Raw genomic sequence first — 25597 nt, 5'->3', positions numbered from 1 at the left:
GACTAAACTGCAACCACAGAGCATACTCAGACAGAACCTTGACTCAGTTACCAAGATAAATCTTTTCTGATGTGGAAGATCAGACTATGCTGCAACCAAAGAGCGTACTTAGACAGTACCTTGGCTCTGATACCAATTGTTGCGGAAGCCAAATGTATATAGTGTGAATAAGTCACAACTACTATACCAAAAATTATGACAGCCACCAAATAATAAATAAGACAATAAAGCAACAATAAAGGGAACACCAGAATTTACGAGGTTCGGCTAATTTTGCCTACTCCTCGGACACAACCAATATTTTATTTCACTCCAAAAATACAAGTGAAATAATACTAAAGAGAGAAGATACAAATGTCTTAAACAGATGAGAAGGCAAATGAGAGATGTGTTTAAATCCTAAACATTAGGCCTTCTTTTATAGAGGGAAAATCCTCCCAAAACTCAAGAGCCCACCGATGTGGGACAAAAATTTGCCAAACTTCAACAGTTTGAATATCACTTTAAATGTAAATATAGAAAGTAAAAGGGTATTTTTAGTACATCATAAAACGGAGAGTGTTCATTTTAAAGAATTATCAAACATATATATTAGTCTGCACCCTGCTGCTCTCATACTATAAATGAACCGTTTGTCATAAATACCTTGGCACCCTGCTAGTTAATTAACTCCTCATTCACTCCTAAATTCTAACCAGCATTCATTTCTCTGTGCAATGGATGGAAATGGAGAATCGGCAGCGGCTGAAACCAAGAAGATTATCTGCAACCCAAGAGTGGAAATTGACACATCTCCGCCATTCGAGTCAGTGAAGGAGGCTGTGGACCATTTTGGGGGCAGTGGCCCTTGGATTCCCCATCACTTACTCCGTTTACCACCTCCCGACGATGTAAGTCCAAACACTGCCCTCTCTCTTTTTTCATTTCAGAGAGATTTCTACATGTTCACAGCCGGGGGACTGAAGTACAATTGTTCTCTAAACAGTAATTTCAACTACATGGAAATCAAACTTGAAGCTTGGCAATTGTCATTTGCAAGGCTTAAGTTAACTTTGTGATACCATATAATCTTGGTTATTATGACACTCAACCTGTGCTGTAGGCTGTAGCAGCTTAATTTGTTGGATTTTTATTTTTATTTTTTTTTAGTTTTTCTGTTTGTTGGCGTGCAACCACTCACATTGGAGCTGATAACAAAAAGAAGCTACATACAACTGGGGATTTTCTTAATGGTGTGACTTCTTTTTGGAAAAATCATGCGAGTTTGACTCAAGTGAACAACGTCACATCACACCATATCAATGTCAAAGAGTGTCTTTAGGCTTTCCCCAGTTTATTGATTTTCATTGGGTTAGGTTTGTATGTCTGATATGAATGTTTTGTAATATTCACATACTGGTTCAAAGTTACAAACTTTTACTCACAGGAGTATTTTTCTGATTTTTGGTGTAGTTGAGCCAAAATTTTATTTTTATGTATATATACTATATGTTGACCCTTAACTACTTTGCATGTTAACTTTTTTATATGTTGACCATTAGTAAAATTTCTGGCCCCGCAACTGCGTACATGCCTAAGAAACTCGTAGTTTACTTCTTAAGCTACTGTACTAGTTTGTGTACAACACATCCTTTTTTTCTCTCTGCCGTTCCATACTACTAGCTACTAGGTGATATGACATGAAAGTTCAATTCTGAATCTAATTAGTCTTCTTGGTCGCAATTCTTCGCATAGACAGTTGGTGGTGAGTAATGCTTTGTATTAGCTGTTGCACGCATTAGCAGCATGTAAAATGGCGGTATAGTACACATGCCAGATGATCATCGGTGTTTTATCATTTTACATACATTTTGTAAAAGCAGTTATAGTGTGTTTAAAGAGCTTTTTGATGATAACGACAATTGCTACTAGCATTTTGCTGTTTATCAACACATTCAATGATGAGATTTTACTGTTGTTGCCAGCATGATACGGAAATTGTAGACCTGGGCAAAATGGAGGAGCAAGCAGTAAAATTTGAGAAAGACTTGATTGTGAAGGAACAGGAGGCCCTCAATGTCTTAAGGGAAGTGGAAGCAGCTAAAAGATTTGTTGAAGGGTTGAAAGTAAATCTGATGCAAGAAGTGTCTGAGTTTGTGTCCAGTCCCGATTTAAATCCGGAGAGCCAAACACCAACTCCAAGTGAACAGTCAGTAGAAAACTTGAGTCTTTGTCCACTTCAGTCCCCGGGACATGTATTAATGGAATTGAACCGAGCAAAATTAGACCTTAACAAAATGTCAATAGATCTTACTGTAATTAGATCTTCTGTTGAGACGCTGAATAAGAAAATGAAGAAAGATAAGGTAATGCTTGACAGAAGCAGTCAGAGGAAGTCCCTCGCTTCAGCAGCAGGGTTCTCCATTGAGGAAAACAACACAAATGGAGACAGTTTTGATAACACTATGAGCAAAGAGCTCCAGCAATTGAGCTTTGAAGCAGAGCAATTCAAGAAAATGGCAGAAGCTTCAAGGTATGAGGTGATGAAGGCAATGTCAGAGATTGAACGAACAAAGGCAAGTATTAGAATGGCTGAAATGAGATTGCATGCTGCGAAAAAGATGGAAGAAGCAGCTAAAGCTGTGGAAGCAATTGCTTTTGCAGAAAGAAAGGTTTTACTAAATGGAAAGAATTCTTCGGCTGTTGTTCAGCAGAAACCTGAGGGGATCACAATTTCATACGAAGAATATTATGCTCTTGCCCGGAAAGCACAGCAAGCTGAAGAGCTATGCAAAACAAAATTCGTAGACACGGATACTATGCGTGGAACCAATGAAGCAAATCAATCTGAGGTGGCTATTACAAAGAAGATGGAGGAAACTACCAAGGAAATTAGACACAACAGGAATACTCTAGAAGAGGCTTTGGACAATGAACATGGTACTCAAAGAAGAAATCTTATTGAACAAGATGGTTTCTATAGGGAGAGATCAGAGCATACACAACTGCATTACTCGGGGCATAACTCAGCCAAATATAAGTTCAGAAATCCGCAGCCATCTCATACTAGTCATGGAAATCCTCGGCTAGTTGACGACAATGAACCAGACAATGCGAATGACAAATCTGTCCCTGTCTTTCGATCAACAATATCGATTGGAGATATACTGAGCAGGAAGCTGATTTTGCGAGATGATCATATTGTCGTGGGTAAGCATATGGAAAGCCACGCTGAAAGAAAACATGTGTCTTTTAGCCAAATGCTGCGAGAGCAAAGTGGGATCATATTGAATCCTACAAAAGCTACGAAAGATGGGAATGTACACAAGCAATACATTACTCACAAGAAGAAGTTTGGTTTCATCCAAGTACCACTTTCTAGGCAAAATAAGAAAAAGACACAGCCTTTGAATATGAGATGATTTTTTTCATCCGAGGAATAATGTCTGTCCGCCTTCCTCCCACATCAGTATGTTGTTTGCTTATTTACTAGGCTTGCACATGATGGCTGTTTTTTTTTTTCAGTGTGCATTATCTGTCATATCTATTGTTGTTTGTGATTTGTGATTATTGGGTGTTGCCACTTTCTCTTCACGATTGTTTGTAGAGCTCCTCTTGAAGTAAGCAAGATCTAGTGCATTTTATGGCAAAAACAGTAAAACAGAATGCAGTTCCTTTCAAACCACTCGTAGTAAAGCTCATGTATTCGTTATTGCTGCTTCAGTAACAAGTCCTCCCCATTCAAATGAAATAGCGAAAGCTCATTGTCCAACTTTCCTTTGTTATATACTAGACAATAGACATGTCGATCAAAATACAAATCTATGTTATCTGGACATACCCAGATGTAAAAGGTTGCAACTTAAACAGCGGTAGATGAATTCTTGCCGCACCAGTACATGTCAAACTTTAGTGTCAGGTGTCCTACTAAACCTCAGCGCTAAACATAATATATCCATATCTTTACTGCCTGAATTTGGATTTAGAGCCCGTTTGGATTAGCTGATTGTAAATAGCTGATAAGCTTGAAGTGCTGAAAAGTATTTTAAGTGCTGAAACAGATTTTTTAAATAAGTATTTACGTGTTTGGATAGACGTACTAAAAGTGATAATAAACAGTTGATGTGTTTGGTAAAAATGTGTTGATAAGCTGTTATTTTGTTAAAATGACTAAAATACTCTTACAAACTTTACAAAAGTTAAATTAAAAAGTTTATTCCTAAAGAAAAGAACGAACAACGAATATGGAATGAAGAGAAATTTAGAAAATTTATTTTGGGAATTTGAATTAAAAAGTTTTAGTCATTTTAGTTCAAGCATACTTATCCTGGAGTTCTAGTCATTTTGGGAACTCCATCATATTATGCTGGAGTTCTAGCATACTTATCCTGGAACTCCAGTATAATATGCTGGAGTTCAAGCATGCTTATGCTGGAACTCTAGTATAATATACTGGCATATTTTCTGGGTTTTAAACAGTGTTTTTGCTCAAATTTGTCTTTACATAAAAAAGTGGCTAAATTTCGATTACTTTTGAAACTAAGCTATTTTTAAACGACCAATTGTAAATCTGGCTATTTTTTAATTTCTCCCAACTTTCGATAGTGAATGGCAGTCAGTTGTCCTTGTGGGCCTTTATTATCGAGTGCGTGTTTTATGGTCATCATTACAATTCTAACCAAATCTTTTTTGACACCTTTTGCTGCCCATAGTCATGAGTGTTAATTTTGACTCATAAATATGCAATTCGTCAACTAATTCAAAACATTGATGGATTGAGTGAGTGATATATTCATTTGGTTAAAATAAGTGTAATTCAATCCTCATGTGAATCGGCAACTCATCACAACTGAGAAATCAATTATAACCATCATTTTCTTCCCTCAAAAGGTGATATTGTAGCTTCCAAACGCACACGTAAGTATACGTGGTCGACAAGTAATATAGGATTATAAGTGTAGATATCATACTCATGGGACTTGTGATTAACTATTCATTAAATTAAACTAAGATAGTTAATCTATTCAAGCACTTTTCTAAAGTGTGAATATTTAATAAAACTAATCTAGAGTAATCAACAAAGAGATTAAATGAATAAATTGGTGAAATTAGACACGAATTCAATAAGAGACGATATTCTAGAGCTATGGTTGGCTAACAATCCTGTTGAGTTTTTTCACTTAAATTATCTAATTAGTTTATCTAGTTTATTGATTGACATGGTTAATATTACTCGTAGCCTTCTCCCGAAGTACTATTCGTCTATTCAAGCTAACCTAACGTCTATATTCCTATGGAATTAGAATTAACAAGAACACATTAATAGTTCCTGTATAGTAACCAAGCATGGCGATTAGGTATATTCATATCCTAACCGCAAATCCGTTCCCGATGCTCGAGTTCAAGATCTCGCTCTATCCAATCTTATATGCAATCTAAAATTCCCTCTCCCGAGTTCAATCCTAGATTCGTAGATAGTATTCAATTGGTGATTGTAATGACCCAACTGGTCGATTTGAGCTTTTGTACTTCGCTCGCCAGTTCTCGGGCATGACTAGCCACGTGTGATGTATTATAACTTATGTAAATCGTCGGTTTTGGTTTTCAGGATAATCAGAAAAGATTTGGAAGAAAAATTCTAAGTTTGAAGCTTTAAATTTGAAATGTTTGATGAAGTTTTGACTTTTTAGTATTTGATCTGGGATTTAGATTTTTATGATTTGGTTAGCTTCGTTAGGTGATTTTAGACTTGGGAGCGCATTCGGAATGTGATTTGGAGGTTTGTGGTAGATTTAGGCTAGAATTGGCGAAATTAAAAATTTGGAGTTTCTTGTGAGTAGTGAAAATCTTGATATCGGGGTCGGAATAGAATTTCAAAAGTTGGAGTAGGTTCATAGTATCATTTATGATGTGTGTGCAAAATTTCAGGTCATTCGGACGAGGTTTGATAGGTTTCGGCATTGTTTGTGGAATTTAAAAGTTTCTAAGTTCTTAAACTTGAATCCGAGGTTGATTTGGTTTTTTTGGTAATGTTTTGAGTGATTCGAAGGCTCGACTAAGTTTGAACGATATTATGGGATGTGTTGGCATGTTTGGTTGAGGTCCTGAGGGCCTCGGGTGAGTTTCGCGTGGTTAACGGACCAATCCTTGGTTTTGGGAGATGGTAGATTTTTGCTGGTATTTTATTGCAGAAGGTTTGTTCTTCGCGTTCGCGAAGATTTCGCCATGTTCGCGAAGAAGAGATTGGTCTAGGGGAGAAAATGCTATTTGCGTTCGCGATTCAGGGGATGCATCTGCGCAGGTTTGGGCTCCAAAGAATCGTGAACGCGTGAAAGGCATCGCGTTCGCGTAGGGAAGTTGGAGAAGCTGGGACCCCAGGACTTTGCTCATCGAGTTCACGTAGGATGGTCCGCGTTCGCGGAGGCTTTGGTAGCTGAAGCTTCGCGTTCAGGAGAAGGAGCCCGCGTTCGCGAAAGAGGATAAGGTGAGCAGTGGAGGTTTGTTCTCTGAACACCCCTAGTGAGCGTGGGTACCAAGTGTGAGTGATGTGATATTTCCCAAGGGGCTGTTATCGATTTATGTTGTGCCCGATGGGCTGATTACGAGTGACTGTGAGGTAGCCTGAGGGGCTGGTTCTGTTTATATTTTTGCTCGAGGGGCAGTTTATGATTCATTTTGCCCGAGGGGCTGTATACGAGTGATTTTTTGCCCGAGGGGCCGACTATGTTTTCATCATTTCTACTCACTATTTCATCACTTGTTTGAAAACTACTGAGAGATGTTTTAAATGGATTTTTCACATCTTTGAATGATTTTTACCGTAAACTGGATTTTTAATGAAATGATTTTATTTATTCTTATTACTTAATGAGTTGGCGTACTCACATTACACCATGCACCTTGTGTGCAGATCCAGGAGTTGCGGGGCGCGATAGTGAGCATTGATCATTCATTCAGCAGGTCTCGGAGTCGACAAGGTAGTTGCATGGCGTTCGCAACACTGTTCTTCTCCCTCATATCTTCCCTAGATTTATTTAGTATGGTCTTCCAGTCTTGTTTAAACTTTATTATAGCGAGGTAGAGTTGTAGTTGCTCGTGACTTGTGGCACCTCGATGTCAGGCTTGTGCTATGTTTCGTACTGATTATTTAGACTTATATTATGAGATTTCTTGTTAATTAATGGCTTAAAAATGACTTTTATAGAATAATGGTTTGATTTGAGAATTGTGTCGGCTGGCCTAGTTTCACGATAACGTCATTAAGACAGGATCAGTTTTAGGGTCATGACAAGTTGGTATCAGAGCCTAGGTTACATAGGTCTCACGAGTCATGAGCAGGTTTAGTAGAGTTTCGCGGATCGGTACAGAGACGTCTGTACTTATCTTCGAGAGGCTGCAAAACCTTTAAGAAAAACTTCACATTCTTGAATTCTTATCGTGCGACATTGATTCAGCTTGAAATGTAACTCTTAAAATTCCTTCCACACGTTCGTATGCACACATGAGCGCTCGGTATCAGCCGTGCATCAATGGCTTATGATTATCGAAGGGCGTGATGTGGTTTTTCTGTGTTAATGTTGGTCCAGTCTGGAGGACTTGAGTTTGGGTTTTGCCTATAGCTTGAGCACTGAGGCGTTGATTATGTGAGAACATGCTTCTGGATTTATATGTTCGGTAGTGTCCCTATTAGTGGAAGTGATGACTGGATGGCTATGTGATGAGTATGATGTGACTGCGAGATGTTTTCATATGATTTAAATGTGTCGAGAGTAGTCTGCTTGAGGATAGAAGAACTATTTGGTGCTTGATTTCCATCTTGATTTGATGTGTAGCCCTGAGTTATGGGTGTATTGAAGGATCTTTTCACGTTGTCTAGTTGGGAAGTGAAGTAGATTTCATGTTGTGATATGAGTTCAGACTCAGGATAATTAAGTGATTGCGTGATGTTTATGACAGTGGAAGGGTATAAAGAGATGTTAGTTTGAGGCGAAGCAGGTGGGTTATCTCCTGCGGAGTGTTCTGAAGTTGTGTGATCCCTATGTTGTTTGGTAGCGAGATCTCTATTACCAGTGAAATATATGTGTTGCAATTTGAATTTGGATTGCTTAAGAGTGGGCTTAACTGTTACGAGGGTGAATGCGAGATTTGCAGAAGATTTGAGGTACTAGATGGCTTGTATTGCATGAGCTTATGAAGGATTTAGTTTAATATCATCATGGTATTATGGCAGCAGAAGAGTATGGACATTGTGAGTTCTGTGTGTTCTGACCTATGGCTTTGAGCCAAGTGGGGGAGCCTACTATTGATTAGTTGATTGCACGGTTATGTGTTGTATTGGTTTCAGTTTGAGGTATAATAGTGAATCAGTTGTGGCTTGTAGGGGTTGATATCGAGGATGGCTCGAATAAAGGGAATTTTTAATAAAGGTTATGTTATGTTTTATGGGTGTATGAGAATCACGGAATGACTTGAGTTGTTATTGGTGAAGGATGTACGATGCATAGAGTAGGAATTTATTTGGTTGCATTAAGGTGGAGTTACTTCCATAGGTTTTGCTGTTCTAATGGGGCACATGTCGTTTGGTTCATTTGATCAGTCTAATTGAAACCGGAGTAGAGTGTATGACTCTTGGGAATGGTTTTCAAGGATTCAAGATTTACATGTAGTAATTGGGAATCGTCAAGCTAGAAACTGAGATTTATATGGGAGGATGTCAGGACTTGTGGCATTTCTGTATCATTATGAATTCTACATACCAGTATCAGGAAGGCGAAGGTAATGGATTTAGATTCGCAAAAGGTCTCTTCAGAGCGGGTATCTCGGTTGTGGTACTTTTGGGGGTGCTTCAGAAGAATACAATGGTTTATGAGCCTTAGGGCGGTGTGGTTTTATGCTAAAGTTCGTGGGGGAAAGTTTTAGTTAAGGATAGTGGTATACTAGTAAGGAAACGTATCAATTTGAAAGGTAATTCGGAAGGAACTCAGAGAATTAGGATAGCTTGATAGTAGGTTGGATCGGCATGATAATGGATATGATCGGTTCTTGGGTGCTTATGATGCGTCGGGCTTCTACAGGTGTTTCGTGGCAATGCTCTTAGGTTTTGATGGCCTGCGTAGCTTGGTTGAGTTAGAGGAATTCAGTCCTGACAGTTTGGTTTTGTGCAAATGGGATTCAGAGAGTTCTTGATGGTTTCTACCACGGTTGGAGGTGTACATTTTCTACTGGCTTGAGGAGCATGTGATGTAAAGTGACTTTCTTCTAGATGGGATCAAATGGAAAGTTCTTGGCTAGTTGAGTATGTACCTGCTTGTGGTTCGGAATGGATACGAAGTTCTCATGTATATCCTAGGATAGTACGGTATATGCGGTATGTTGTGTAGGATTGAGATTTGCATGTGTAAGGTCACAGTTCAGTTCTGAAAGGAATGTCATAAATTCTTAGACAGTATGGGTAGTTTCAGACGACTAGGTAAATAATATCACTAATTGGTGTGGCTTGATGAGGGTATACATTTCAGAAAGGGCAATGTGTTTGAGTTAAGGGTACTTCATTGGTATTGCGGCGCTCTCTTGTTGGATAGACTGCTGATATTCAAGTTTGCTTGGTGGCACAGAAGAATTATAGGAGTATCCCTCATGGAATGATTAAGTATTAGAGGTGTGTTATGTATTCGAGCGGTAGAGTTGGGATCAGATATGGTGATTCGTGTGCCTTATGGATTTGGAGACCGGGAGTTCTCATAGACAGGTTATGTCATGGTTGTGGACTGCGTATATCGGTCTTGTGTGGTGACTATTGGAGGTTGGGAGGCCCGAGTGGATCCGTTGTTGTTTAGCATGGTGGATTTTGATTTGATATTGGGTATGGATTGGTTGTCTCTGTGTCGTGCTATTTTGGACTATTACGCTAAGACGGCGACGTTGGCTATGTCGGGAATGCCACAGATTGAGTGGTGAGGTTCGACGGGTTATGTTCCCAGTAGAGTGATTTCATTTTTGAAGGCCCAACTGATGGTTGGGAATGGGTTGTCTTTCTTATTTGGCCTTCGTGAGGGATGTCAGTGTAGAGACTCCTACCATTGATTCGGTTCCGGTGGTGAGGATTTTTCGGATGTGTTTCCTGCTGCTGGACATGCCGCCGGACAAGGTTGTTGATTTCGGTATCGATTTGGTGCCGGACACTGTATCGTATGGCACCGGCGGAGTTAAAGTAGTTGAAGGAGCAGCTTCAGGAACTCCTTGATGAGGGGTTCATTGGTAGGCCAATATGGATGTGTGTTCTGCATCGAGTCAGCTTTGTTAACTTTGAGTGTTATTGTTGAGGGATGTGGAGCTTATTAGTGTTCTGGGAGATCTATGAGTTACCTTTCCGTGTTGCTATAGGCACATATGGTGCAGTTCTATTGGGGTCTCATAATGGAATTCGAGCGGGAAGAGTATTGGGTATTGCTCGGTGGATGGAGTATCGCTTGTGTCAATTCGGGTTTGTGTGGTGTTATGTCATTTGCTTCGCTGTGGTTATGATGAGCTTTTGGTACTAGACATCAAATTGCGCGTGGTTGTTGATTTTGAGCATAGCAAATTGAGGTGTTTCATGTGGACCAGTGTTTGGATAGGGTCGCGCACTGCAACGAAGTTATGTGGAAGTATGATCCTTCGGGTTAGAATCGTGTGTTCTGGTTCTACGATGTGTGATGGGTTCTCAACATCGTGTTGTGGTGGTACTGGTGAGATTGCGGTACAGCTCTCTCATTTGAGTCATTTTTTCCCATGATTTGAGTACATTTGGACTATTGCTTATTGGTGTACAGGTCGCACGGGTTGTGGGTTTAGATTGTATCGATGTGTCATGTCACTAGAGTAGTCGTGTTGGATGAGATGAGGTCATTGAGATCTAGAATGAATACTACCGGATTCGATTTCAGCATGTTGGAAGGATAAGATCGGGATTCGGCTTAGAATTTACGATGGTCCTTGCCAAAGGAGAGGAGCTCTACGACTGGTTGATCTGAGGAATGGTTATGACTTTCTGTGTGTTTCATTCATCATTGGCAGTATGCGAAAGTGTTGGAATAAGGCTTGAGTTTGATAAGAGGTTTGTTACCGGAATTAGGTTATTTGAGCAGCTGCTGTGATTAGAAGTTATCGCCATGAGTGTTTGAGTTGTGTGGTATATCACTTGATTTTCATCTTGAATTGCGGTTATGGCTTGATACATCGTGTTCAGACTTATTCAGTGTGTAGATGTGAGATTCTGGTCTTATAGATAATTTTGGAAGTGAAAAAAAAATTAGTTCAAAGGTTATGGGCTAGATTGGATTTTAAAATTTCAGTTACATTGTTCTATCGGACTTATATGAGATAGGGTGATGTGGGATCACCCCCAGGTACGTGCAAGGTAAGGTTACACATCGATTTGATTGCTTTCGGAACAACTCTGGGCACGTTCGAGGACGAACGTATGTTTAAGTTGGGGAGGATTGTAACGACCCGACCGGTCGTTTGAGCTTTTGCACTTCGCTCGCAAATTCTTGGGCATGACTAGCCCCATATGATATATTATGATTTATGTCAATCGTCGGTTTTGGTTTTCAGGATAATCGGAATAGATTTAGAAGAAAAAATCTTAGTTTGAAGCTTTAAATTTGAAAGGTTTGATCAAGTTTTGACTTTTTAGTATTCGATCTCAGATTTGGATTCTTATGATTTGGTTAGCTCCGTTAGGTGATTCTGGACTTTGGAGCGTGTCCGGAATGTTATTTGGAGGTCCGTGGTATATTTAGGCTTGAATTGGCGAAATTGGAAATTTGGAGTTTCTATCGGCAGTGAAAATCTTGATATCGGGGTTGGAATGGAATTCCGCAAGTTAGAGTAGGTTCGTAGTGTCATTTGTGATGTGTGTGCAAAATTTTAAGTCATTCGTACGAGGTTTGATAGGTTTCGGCTTGAATCTGAGGGCCTCGGGTGAATTTTAGGTTCGTAGTGTCGTTTGTAAGTTTCTAAGTTCTTAGGCTTGAATCCGAGGTTGATTTGGTTTTTCGGTATTGTTTTGAGTGATTCGAAGGCTCGATTAAGTTTGAATGATGTTATGTGATGTTTTGTCATGTTTTTTTGAGGTCTCGAGGGCCTCGAGTGAATTTTGGGTGGTTAACAGACCAATCCTTGGTTTTGGGAGATGGCAGATTTTTGCTGGTATTTTATTGCAGAAGGTTTGTTCTTCGCATCCGTGAAGATTTCCTCGCGTTCGCGAAGAAGAGCTTGGTTAGGGGAGAAAATGATCTTCGTGTTTGCGAGTCAAGGGACGCGTCCGCGTAGGTTTGGGCTCCAGAGAATAGCGAACGCGTCAAAGGCGTCACATTTGCGTAGGGAAGTTGGAGCAGCTGGTACCCCAGGAGTTTGCTCATCGCGTTCGCGTAGGAGGGGTCCCGTTCGCGAAGGCTTTAGCAACTGATGCTTCGCATTCGCGAGAAGGATCCCGCGTTCGCGAAAGAGGAAAAGGTGAGCAGTAGAGGTTTGTTCTACGCGAACGCGAGAAGGTGGTCACGTTCGCGATAAAGGCCACATCTGGGCAGAAACTTTAAGTTCAAAATCGAGGGTTTTAGTCCATAACTTCAAAATTCATTAAAGAGCTTGGGAGAAGGCAATTTTGGAGGGGATTATCAGAGGATTGATTGGGGTAAGTGTTCTTCACTCAAATTTGGTTAAATTCCATGATTAAGTCTTGATTTTTATCATTTAATTTGGGGTGAAAATGGAAGAAAATTTGGAGAGTTCATTTTGATGATTTGGATAGCCATTTGATGTCGGATTTTGGTGAATTTGATATGGGTAGACTCGTGAGCGAATGGGCTTTCTAGTTTTGTAATTTTTATTGGATTTCGAGACGTGGGCCCGGGGGCCGGGTTTGAGCCAATTTCGTAATTTTTGAGTTAATTTGATTATTTTCGCTTGGGCTTTGTTCCTTTAGAGTATATTGATGATAATATACTGATTTTGGTTAGATTTGGCGCATTAGGAGGTCGAGTATAGAGGCAAAGGCATCGCGGGTTAGAGTTTGTACCGGTTTGAGGTAAGTAATGATTGTAAATGTTGTCCTGAGGGTATGAAACCCCGGATTTCACATTGTTTCACTACTTTGAGGTGATGCACACGCTGGATGACGAGCATGGGGTCGTGCACCATTTGGGATTGTGACTTGGTCCGTCCCGTACGACTATTATGTCGCGTATTTGATTGAAAACTATTTGATACTATTGAGTTTTGGAAAGTATTACTATGTTTTGGGCTGGATGCCATATTTGGGGGATTTCTTTACTAAAATTCCTCATTATTTTGATTTAATAACTGTACTCAGTCATGCTGTGTTTTACTGATTTCATAACTCAGTCTTATTTACTCCGTTTTGATACTTTAAATGATATTTTGATTGAGCAACCTGTTTTACTATAACCTGAGTGGCTTTAGAGGTTTCTAACTGAGAGAGGCTGAGGGTCTGTGTTGTGAGGATATCATGGGATCAGGCTACGCACCGCAACATGTTGTAATGATTTGTGATATATGAGAGGCCGAGGGCCTGATTTATTACGCTACGAGGTGGCTTGTTATGTGAGGCCGAGGGCCTGATTGATTATGCCACGAGATGGCTTATTATAGCGCTTGGGCTGTAGGATACCCTCCGAAGTCTGAACGCCCCTAGTGAGTGCGGGTACCCAGTGTGAGTGATGTGATGTTGCCCGAGGGGCAGTTATCGATTCATGTTGTGCCCGAGAGGCTGATTACGAGTGAATGTGAGGTAGCCCGAGGGGCTGGTTCATTTGATATTTTTGCCCGAAGGGCGGTTTATGATTCATTTGCCCGAGGGGCTATATACGAGTGAGTTTTTGCCCAAGGGCCCGACTATGTTTTTATCATTTCTACTCACTGTTTCATCACTTGTTTGAAAACTGCTAAAAGATGTTTTAAACGGAGTTTTCACATCTTCGAATGATTGCTACCATAAATTAGATTTTTAATGAAATGATTTGATTTATATACTGTTTTGGAAACACACTGTACTTACTGTGGTGTTATGACGTGCATTATGTATTTTCTTACTGCTCAGTCTTTATTTACTCTTATTACTTACTGAGTTGGCATACTCACATTCCTCCCTGCATCTTGTGTGCAGATCTAGGAGTTGCAGGTTGCGATAGTGAGCATTGATCATTCATTCATCAGGTCTCGGAGTCGACAAGGTAGCTGCATGGCATTCGTAGCCCTGTTCTTCTCCCTCATATCTTCCCTAGATTTATTTAGTATGGTCTTCCAGTCTTGTTTAGACTTTATTGTAGTGAGGCAGAGTTGTAGTTGCTTGTGACTTGTGACACCCCGATGTCGGGCTTGTGTTATGTTTCCGCACTAGTTATTTAGACTTATATTATGAGATTTCTTGTTAATTAATGGCTTAAAAATGACTTTTATAGAATAATGGTTTGATTTGAGAATGTGTCGGCTGGCCTAGTTTCACGATAGGCGCCATCACGACCGGGTTGGTTTTAGGGTTATGACAGTGATCAAGCAATCAAATAATTAAGCGCAATATTGAATAAATAAACCAATATAATAAAATAATAAGAACAAATCAAGCTTCAAACTACAACGTTCATGTAGCACCCAAAACTCTAGAACTAATAAACTATGAAACTAAAAGAAGAGAAGAGAAGAAAAACTAGTTAGTAGCCTCTACCAAGCATGGTGTGTTATCCTCCCCATGAATTCTCCTTTAAAGTATGTTGGATATCCTCCAAATTAGGTTTAGGACTCCTTTTATATGAGTTGGGGGGTCGTTGGCCGAAATAACCTTGTCCCAGGTGAAGTTGGAGAAGTTTCCCGTCACAGCGTCTAGCCTAGCGCCCCACGCTAGCCCTGACGCTGGTTTATTGAGCATTCTTCCTGGAGTTCCACATGTGGCGTGGGGCGTTGCCTGTGGCGAAAATCCATTTTTTCCGTTTTCCTCAGTTTTGGCTATAATCTCGCACCTTTCGCCCTCAATTTCTTCCGGATGATTCCTACACATAAAAATACCCCGAATTAATATAAATCAACACACTTTACACCTGAAATCTACGAAATACAAGTAAAACATGAGGCGATATACATATAAATATATAATCTTTAAGCTAAACATCAACACCCCACACTTAGACTCTTGCTCGTCCTCGAACAACAAAACTATCAACTACACCCTAACAATGTACATCAACATACACTCTACCAATGACCATAGTTGATAGCAACAATTAAACTGTAGCATATATAATCACTTACACTTCCCTTTACTTATGCCATTCTTCACATATTCACAATAAAGACAACGTGCTCATTACAATCCTAGCCTCAAAAGTCGACTCAATATCACAATGCACCCATGGCTTGAACACCCAACATCACAGAGAAGTCTAATAATATTGTCACGATCCCGGTTCGCCCTCCGTGAACCATCGTGACGGCACCTAGTCTCTACGACTAGGTAAGCCTAAATAGCGGAAGAAAACCAAAATTTGCCGAAGTAAAACATTTTAAAACAGTAATAAAGTAATAACAGTGTTTAAATGTGCCGCTCGGCACACACCATGTTTAACTCTCACTATCCAATACATAGATCCAAGACCCGGAAACCCACGAATCACAAGCTAAGATCTATACTACATAGCTCTAACTCTGGAATGTCTAATAAGAATAGAAAAGTACAAAAGGGCTAAATACTAAAAGCAGGAATAGAAAGGGACTTCTCGGTCTGCGGAGCGGCAGATGTACCTCGAAGTCTCTAGAGCAGTCACCTCCTCAAGGATGATAGGCCTGAGTAGCGGTACCTAGACCTGCACATGAAAAAACATGCGCATAAGGGGCATGAGTACACCACAGCGGTACTCAGTAAGTGCCAAACCTAACCTTGGTTAGGTAGTGATGAGGAAAGGTCAGGGCCCTACTGAGGTTAAATAAATATAAAGATGACAGGATAAGGTACAGTACAATTGAAAATCTACAGTAAGGATATATACAGGTTACTAAGAGTATAATAACGGAAACAAAAACTAAGGCAAAGACCAGGAAATACCACTCATAACTAGGATGATAGCCGAGGATCTCTTGGTATCCCGAGGATCTCTTGGTATCCCGAGGATCTCTTGGTATCCTCAATTATATGCTAGGAATCTCTTGGTATCCTCAATATATGTTAGGAATTTCTTGGTATCCCGAGGATCTCTTGGCATCCTCAATTATATGTTAGGGATCTTTTAGTATCCCGAGGATCTCTTGGTATCCTCAATATACGTGCTAGGGATCTCTTGGTATCCCGCACCTTAGTTTAGATCATAAATACGTACAGGGGATATCCCGGGATGCCGTCTTGTAGTCCCAAAGTAAAAACACAGTAGCAATACAAGAATACCCAATTAAGCTAAATTTTGTACCAAGTAAACAGTTAATTCTAGCCTAACATGCTTCACGTAATGCAATTAAGGCAGTTTAGGCAAATAGTCAATTAAGTCAACTAAACATGCTTTCCTAAACTAGCAGCAGGTTGAATACGCAAGTAGAATAAAACAGGAAAAAGAACTCAATTGAAATACTTAAGGGAAAACTAGATTTTCAACAATTAGATCAAATACGTGCTCGTCACCTCATGTACAAGGCATTTCAATTATCAAATATATCATATCCTAAGGGGAAGGTCCCCCACACAAGGTTAGATAAGCCACTTGCCTCGAACCAACTCAAAATTAACCCGACACCACGTCTTTGCCACGAGTACTCGACTGCAAATGGCCCAAATCTATTCAATTCAATTACATAATGTAAATAATACTTCAAGTAACTGATTCTACAATTAAAGTCTAAGCTAATACGCGAAATTATGTAAATGACCAAAATGCCCCTCAGGCCTACATCTCGGAATCGGGTGAATTTTACATTTTCAGAAATCTCGTACTCTCACGAGTCTGTACATAACAAGGACACTGAATTCGGAGTCCAAATGACCCCTCAAATCATCATTTAAAGGTCTCTTAAACTCAAGCCCTAATTACCCATTTTCCCAAATTTTTCATCACTAATTAGGTCTGTAATAACATAGAAACGAGTTATGAAGTCAAGGATGTTACCTCCAAGCGATTCCCCTCGAATCCTTCTTCTATCCCCTTCAAAGAGCTCCAAAAACAATTAGAAATGGCGGAAATAAACCCCCAAGTCGCGGAACCCCTTTTAAAATAATGCCCAGTAGTTTCCGCATCTGCGGTCCCGCTTTTGCGGACCAAAGGTCGCACCTGCGACTTTCACTTAAAGACTAGAAACCGCATCTGCGATTACCCTTTCGCAGATGCGCCACCGCTTTTGCGGTATTCCTCCCGCATCTACGGAACCTGAAGACCCTCCCCAGATCCGCTTCTGCGGCTCCGCACCTGCGGAACCCAAACCGCAGGTGCGGTTATGATAGAAGACCAACTGCTGCAGCAAACTTCAAACTCCAAATCCTTCCGTCAACCATCCGAATTCATCCCGAGGCCCCTGGGAACTCAACCAAAGGCATCAACATATCCTAAAACCTTATTCAAACTTGTACCAATCTTCAAAACACTTCAAACAACCTCAAAACAACCAAAACACATCGGATTCAAGCTTAAGTTTCTAAAATCTTCTGAATTCTGCTTTTGATCAAAAACCCAACCAAACCACGTCCGAATGACCTGAAATTTTGCACACACATCCCAAATGACATTACGGAGCTACTGCAACTCTCGTAATTCCATTCTGACTCTCGGATCAAAATCTCACTATCGGACCAGAAACTTCAAAAATTCAACTTTCGGCATTTCAAGCTTAAATTAGCTACGAACCCCCAAAACTCAATCTGAACATGCCCTTAAGCCCGAAATCACCCAACGGAGCTAACAGAACCATCGGATTTACATTCTGAGGCCGTCTTCCCACTGTTTCAATTACAGTCAACTTTCCAATACTTAAGCTCTCATTTAGGGACTAAGTGTCCCAAAACTCTCCGAAAATCAAAACCGAACATCCCGACAAATCAAAATAGTAGAAATAAACTTGGACAAAGAAGTTAATAGGGGTTGAGGCGTTAATACTTAAGACGACCGGCTGGGTCATCACATCCTCCTACACTTAAACATTTGTTCGTCCTCAAACGAGCATAAAGACATACTTGAAGTAGTGAAAAGATGCGGGTAATGGCTGCGCATATCCTGCTCGGTCTCCCAGGTCACCTTCTCGACCGACTGACCCCGCCACTGAACCTTTACTGATGTAATATTCTTTGACCTCAGCTTTCTAACCTGCCTGTCTAATATTGCCACCGGCTCCTCAACATAGGATAGATCCTTGTCCAACTTGACTGAACTGAAATCCAACACGTGCGACGGATCACCGTGATACCTCCGGAGCATCGAAACATGAAACACTGGATAAATTCCTGCCAAGCTGGGAGGTAAGGCATGCCCATAAGCAACCTCCCAACACGCCTCAATATCTCAAAAAGGCCAATAAACCTCGGACTCAACTTTCCTTTCTTCCCAAATCTCTTAACACCCTTCATAGACGAAACCCGAAGCAGAACCTGCTCTCCGACCATATAGGAAATATCACGAACCTTTCGGTCCGCGTAACTCTTCTGTCTGGACTGGGCTATACGGACTCTGTCCTGAATCACCTTCACCTTCTCCAAAGCATCCTGAACCAAATCTGTGCCTAATAATCTGGCCTCACCCAGCTCAAACCAACCCACCGGAGACCTACACCGCCTACCATATAAAGCCTCATACGGTGCCATCTGAATGCTGGACTGATAGCTATTATTGTAAGCAAACTCCGCCAATGGCAAGAACTGATCGCAAGACCCTCCAAACTCAATCACACATGCACGGAGCATATCCTCAAGAATATAAATAGTGCGCTTGGACTGTTCGTCCATCTGAGGGTGAAATGTTGTACTCAACTCTACCCGAGATACCCAACTCATGCTGAACGGCCCTCCAAAACCGTGATTTGAACTGAGAACCTCTATCTGAAATAATGGAAACTGGAACACCATGCAGAGAACAATCTCCCGGATATAAATCTCCGCCAACCGCTCCGAAGAATAGGTAGTACACATATAGCATCAAGCTTGGTCAGCCGATCCACAATCACCCAAATAGCATAAAACTTCTTCAAAGTCTGTGGGAGTCAACTACAAAGTCCATGATGATCTGCTCCCACTTCCACTCCAGAATCTCTATCTGCTGAAGCAACCTACCCGGCCTCTGGTGTTCATACTTCACCTATTGACAGTTGAGGCACCGAGATACAAATCCAACTATATCTTTCTTCATCCGCCTCCACTAATAGTGCTGCCTCAAATCCTGATACATCTTCATGGCACCCGGATGGATAGAATACCGTGAACTATGGGCCTTCTCTAGAATCAACTCTCGAAGCCCATCAACATTAGGTACACAAATCCGACCTTGCATCCTCAATACCACATCCTCACCAATAGTCACATCTCTGGCATCACCATGCTGAACCTTGTCCTTAAGGACAGGCACATGAGGGTCATCATACTGTCGCTCCCTAATACGTTCAAATAAGAAAGACCGAGAAACCACGCAAGCTAGAACCAGACTGGGCTTTGAAAGATCCAATCTCACAAACTGGCTAGCTAAGGCCTGAACATCCATTACCATAGGCCTATCTGATGCTGGTAAATAAGCCAAACTCTCCGCCCGGTGACTCAAAGCATCGGACACCATGTTGGCCTTGCCTGGGTGATACAAGATGGTGATGTCATAATTCTTCAGCAACTCTAACCACCTCCTTTGGTGCAAATTTAGATCCTTTTGTTTGAACAAGTGTTGCAAGCTCCGATGGTCAGTATAAATCTCTTAGGGAACCCCGTATAAATAATGGCGCCAAATCTTCAGGGCATGAACAATGGCAGCTAACTCAAGGTCGTGAACATGGTAATTCTTCTCATGTATCTTCAACTGTCTGGACGCGTAGGCAATCACCCTTCCATCCTGCATCAACACTGCTCCGAGCCCAATCCTCAAGGCATCACAAACCGTATAAGACCCCAAACCTGTAGGCAATATCAAAACTGGGGCTGTAGTCAAAGCTATGTTGAGCTTCTGAAAGCTCGCCTCACACTCCTCCGTCCACTGAAATGGAGCACCCTTCTAGGTCAACCTGGTCATAGGGGCTGCAATCGATGAAAACCCCTTCACAAAATGACGGTAGTAACCTGCCAAACCAAGGAAACTGTGGATCTCTGTAGCTGAGGATGGTCTGGGCCAACTCTACACGACCTTTATCTTCTTTGGATCCACCTGATTACCCTCACTCGATACCACGTGGCCTAAGAATGCCACTGAATCCAACCAAAACTCACATTTCAACAACTTAACATATAACTTCTTCTCTCTCAAACTTAAGCACAGTCCTCAGGTGCTACTCATGATCTTCCCGACTCGGGGAATACACCAGAATATCATCAATAAAGACAACAACGAATGAGTCAAGATATGGCCAGAGCATACTGTGCATCAAATGCATAAAAGCTGCTTGGGCATTGGTCAGCCCAAATGACATCACAAGGAACTCGTAATGACCATACCGAGTCCTGAAAGCAGTCTTCGGGATATCTGGCTCCCGATATAGTAACCTTAGTGCAAATCAATCTTAGAAAACACATGTGCGCCCTGGTCAAACAGATCATCAATACGAGGCAAATGATAGCGGTTCTTCATTGTCACTTTGTTCAACTGGCGATAATCAATACACATAAGCATAGAACCATCCTTTTTCTTACAAACAAGACAGGAGTACCCCAAGGTGATACACTGGGCCGAATAAAACCCTTATCAAGCAATTCCTGCAACTGATCCTTCAACTCCTTCAACTTAGGAGGAGCCATACGATACGGAGGAATAGAAATAGGTTTAGTGCCCAACAATTGATCAATGCCAAAATCAATATCTCTATTAGGAGGCATGCCCGGAAGATCAGCTGGAAACACATCGGGAAAATCCCGTACTACTGGGACTCAATCAACTGAAGGGGTATCAACACTGACATCTCTCACATAAGCTAAGTACGCATCACACCCCTTCTCAACCATACGCTGAGCTTTAAGAAAAGAAATAACTCTACTGGGAGTGTGATCTAAAGTACCCCTCCACTCAACATGCGGTACACCTAGCATAGCCAGCCTCACGGTTTTGGCGTGACAATCAAGAATAGCATAATGGGGTGGCAACCAGTCCATGCCCAAGATAATGTCAAAATCTACCATGCTGAGCAACAATAAATTGGCTCTGGTCTCAAAACCATTAAGAGCAACCAAACACGACTGATAAACGCGGTCCACAATAAGAGAATCTCCCACAAGAGTAGAAACATAAACAGAGGAACTCAAAGAATCCCAAGATACACCCAAATGTGGAGCAAAATAAGAAGACACATAAAAGTAAGTAGAGCCTGGATCGAATAGAACCGATGCATCTCTGTGGCAAACCAATATAATACCTGTGATGACAGAATCGAAGGCTACAGCCTCGGTATGGGCAGGAAGGGCATAGTATCTGGCTTGGCCTCCCCTTCGAGGGTGACCTCTACCTCCCCGACCTCTACCTCTAGTTGGCTGAGCAGGTGGGGTAGCAATTGGAGCTGTAATCATAGCCTGAGAACTCTGCGGGGCACGCTGTGGCTGAGAAGTCTGTGAAGGTGCACTCCCCCCAAGTCTAGGGCAATCCCTCACCACGTGGTGTGTGCCACCACACTCAAAACACGCTCTGGGAGGATGTGGTGGCTGTGACTGGCTCGGACCAGGTCTGTTGGACTGACTATGAAAGCACCTCGCGTAGGAGGCGCTCTAGAAACCGAAGGTGCATAATAAGGCTCCTGAGGCCTAGGAGGAGCTGGAGCACTACTGGCTGCTGGAAGAGCTGAATGAATAGGACGACTCATATAACTCCTACCATGACGACCTGTAGCTGGGGTACGAGCACCAGAATAATGGCCCAACTCTCGAGACCTTTTGGCCACCCTATCCTCTTTCTCCCTAGCATACATACCCTCAATCCTCCTAGCAATGCTCACCTCCTGCTGATAAGAAATATTGATCTCCAACTCATGAGCCATGCTAGACCTGATGCTGGGAATAAGGCCCTCAATAAACCGGCGAACTCTCTCGCGAACAGTAGAAACCAAGGCTAGTGCATGCCTAGCCAAACTGGTGTAACGGACAACATACTCTGAGACAGTCATAGTAACCTCACGTAAATACTCATACTCTGCGCGCCATGCGTCCCTAAGGCTCTCAGGAACATACTCTCTTAGGAACAGATCCAAAAATTGAGTCCAAGTCAGTGAAGTAGCCTCATCCGAACTTTCTAACTCATAGGTGCGCCACCACTCATAGGCGGCTCCTCGAAGCTGGAAAGTAGTGAAGGATACCCTGCTCGATCCTGATATACCCATGGTACGGAGAATGCGGTAGCTCTCATATAGAAATCTCAGAGCATCCTCCGATGCTAGATCGCTGAATATAGGAGGCTTGTACTTCTTGAACCTCTCAAGCCTCAGCTGCTCCTCCTCGAAAACCTCTACCCTATCCTCGGGCTGAACTGGCACTGCAGGCGGTCCAGGAATAATCTTAGGGACCTACTCAACATGCACTCGCTGCTCAGGATTGCGGGCGGCGGGAGTCTGTGCTCTTCCCCCGGCCTGAGATGTGGTTGCAGCAAGGGAAGCAACCCTGCCTGAGCCAAGGTGGTGTACATGCTCATAAACTACGCCAAAGTCTCCTAAAGGGCTGGAGTAGTAGTAGTAGTAGTAGTAGTAGGCGTATCAGGTGCCTGGACTCCTGCTGGAACTACGGGTGGTACGTTGGCGGCAGCTCGCGCAGGTGTTGTGGCTGCAGTACATGCTCGCCCTCGGCCTCTACCCCAACCCCGGCCTCTGACAGCTGTATTAGGGGGCGCGGGTGCCTGATCATCTCGGGTAGCGTGTGTCCTCACCATCTGTGAGAGAATAGAAGATAGAAGTTTAGAATTGTGATGTCAAAATATCGCACGACAAGGAATCAAATGAAGTGGAAATTTTCCTAACAGTTACATAGCCTCTCGTAGATAAGCATAGACGTCTCTATACCGATCAGCGAGACTCTAATAAATCGGCTTGTAATCCATGACTCCTATGAACCTAGATCTCTGATACCAACTTGTCACGACCCCGGTTCGCCCTCTGTGAACCATCGTGATAGCACTTAGTCTCTATGACTAGGTAAGCCTAAATTGCAGAAGAAAACCAAAATTTGCGAAAGTAAAACATTTTATAACAGTAATAAAGTAATAACAGTATTTAAATGTGTCGCTCGGCATACACCATGTTTAACTCTCACTATCTAATACATAGGTCCAAGACCCGGAAACCCACGAATCACAAACTAAGATCTATTCTACATAGCTCTAACTACGGAATGTCTAATAAGAACAGAAAAGTACAGAAGGGCTAAATACTAAAAGCAGTAATAGAAAGGGACTTCTCGGTCTGCGGACACAGCAGATGTACCTTGAGATCTCTAGAGCAGTCGCCTCCTCAAGGATGATAGGGTACCTGGATCTGCACATAAAAAACATGCGCAGAAGGGGCATGAGTACACCACAACAGTACTTAGTAAGTGCCAAGCCTAACCTCGGATGGGTAGTGACGAGGAAAGGTCAGGGCCCTACTGAGGTTAAATAAATATAAAGATGACAGGATAAGGTAAGCAGTACAATTGAAAATCTACAATAAGGATCTATACAGGTTAATAAGAGTACAATAATGGAAACAAAAATTAAGGCCAACACCAGGAAATACCACTCATAACCAGGATGATAGACGGGGATCTCGTGGTATCCTCAATATATGCTAGGGATTCCTTGGTATCCCGAGGATCTCTTGGTATCCTCAATATATGTGTCAGGGATCTCTTGGTACCCCGAGGATCTCTTGGTATCCTCAATTATATGCTAGGGATCTCTTAGTATTCCGAGGATCTCTTAGTATCCTTAATATACGTGCCAGGGATCTCTTGGTATCCCGCACCTCAATTCAGATCATAAATACGTACATGAGATCTCCCGGGATGCTGTCCCGCAGTCCCAAAGTAAAAACACACAGTAGCAACATAAGAATACCCAATTAAGCTAAATTCTGTACCAAGTAAAAAGTTAATTCTAGCCTAACATGCTTCACGTAATGCAATTAAGGCAGTTTAGGCAAATAGGCAATTAAGTCAACTAAACATGCTTTCCTAAACTAGCAACAGGCTAAATACGCAAGTAGAATAAAACAGGAAAAAGAACTCAATTGAAATACTTAAGGAAAAATCGAATTTTTAACAATTAGATCAAGTACGCGCTCGGCACCTCACGTACAAGGCATTTCAATTATCAAATATATCATATCATAAGGGGAAGGTCCCCCACACAAGGTTAGACAAGCCACTTACCTCGAACCAGCTCAAAATCAACCCGACACCACGTCTTTGCCACGAGTACTTGACTCCAAATAGCCCAAACCTATTCAATTCAATTGCATAATGTAAATAACACTTCAAGTAACTGATTCTACAATTAAAGTCTGAGGTAATACGCGAAATTATATAAAATGACCAAAATGCCCCTCGGGCCCACGTCTTGGAATCGGGTGAAATTTACATTTTTAGAAACGTCGTACTCTCACGAGTCTCTACATAACAAGAACACTAAATTCGGAGTCCAAATGGCCCCTCAAATCATCATTTAAAGGTCTCTTAAACTCAAGCCCTAATTACCCATTTTTTCCCAAATTTTTCATCACTAATTAGGTCTGTAATAACATAGAAACGAGTTATGAAGTCAAGGATGTTACCTCCAAGTGATTCCCTTCGAATCCTTATTCTATCCCCGTCAAAGAGCTCCAAACACAATTAGAAATGGTGGAATAAACCCTCATGTCACAGAACCCCTTTTAAAATAATGCCCAGCAGTTTCCGCATCTGCGGTCATGGGACCACATCTGCGGTCCCACTTTTGCGGACCAAAGGTCGCACCTGCGATTTTCATTTAAAGACTAGAAACCATATATGTGATTACCCTTTCGCAGATGCGCCACTGCTTCTGCGGTATTCCTCCCGCATCTGCGGAACCTGAAGACCCTCCCCAGATCTGCTTCTGCGATGGCTCCGCCATTTCTGCGGCTCTGCACCTGCGGAACCCAAACTGCAGGTGCGGTTATGACAGAAGACCAGCTGCTGCAACAAACTTCAAACTCCAAATCCTTCTGTCAACCATCTGAATTCATCCCGAGGCTCCCGGGACCTCAACCAAAGGCATCAACATATCATAAACCTTATTCAAACTTGTATCAATCTTCAAAACACTTCAAACAACCTCAAAAGAACCAAAACACATCGAATTCAAGCCTAAGTTTCTAAAATCTTCCAAATTCCGCTTTTGATAAAAAACCCAACCAAACCACGTCCGAATGACCTGAAATTTTGCACACACATCCCAAATGACACTACGGAGTTACTGCAACTCTAAAAATTCCATTC

General features: G+C 41.8%; 1 protein-coding gene across 1 annotated transcript; it reads left to right on the top strand.

Moving 5' to 3' along the window:
- Positions 1 to 579: 579 nt before the first annotated feature.
- Positions 580 to 3549, top strand: LOC107805795 (WEB family protein At2g38370). Its single transcript, XM_016629880.2, has 2 exons — positions 580 to 890; positions 1965 to 3549. The coding sequence occupies exons 1-2, from the start codon at positions 717 to 719 to the stop codon at positions 3399 to 3401; spliced, it is 1611 nt and encodes a 536-aa protein (XP_016485366.1). The 5' UTR covers positions 580 to 716; the 3' UTR covers positions 3402 to 3549.
- Positions 3550 to 25597: the final 22048 nt, after the last annotated feature.

The sequence above is a fragment of the Nicotiana tabacum genome, chromosome 6 (assembly GCF_000715075.1).
Source record: "Nicotiana tabacum cultivar K326 chromosome 6, ASM71507v2, whole genome shotgun sequence".
In the NCBI taxonomy this organism is placed as follows: Eukaryota; Viridiplantae; Streptophyta; class Magnoliopsida; order Solanales; family Solanaceae; genus Nicotiana; species Nicotiana tabacum.
Note: the sequence above shows the minus strand (reverse complement) of the source record. Positions and strands in the feature narration are given on the sequence as shown.

Excerpts from the sequence above, each read along its gene's own strand:
- LOC107805795 (XM_016629880.2), top strand. The coding sequence starts at position 717 with ATGGATGGAAATGGAGAATCGGCAGCGGCTGAAACCAAGAAGATTATC. Across the intron at positions 891-1,964 it reads GTTTACCACCTCCCGACGAT|CATGATACGGAAATTGTAGA; the intron begins GTAAGTCCAAAC and ends TGTTGTTGCCAG.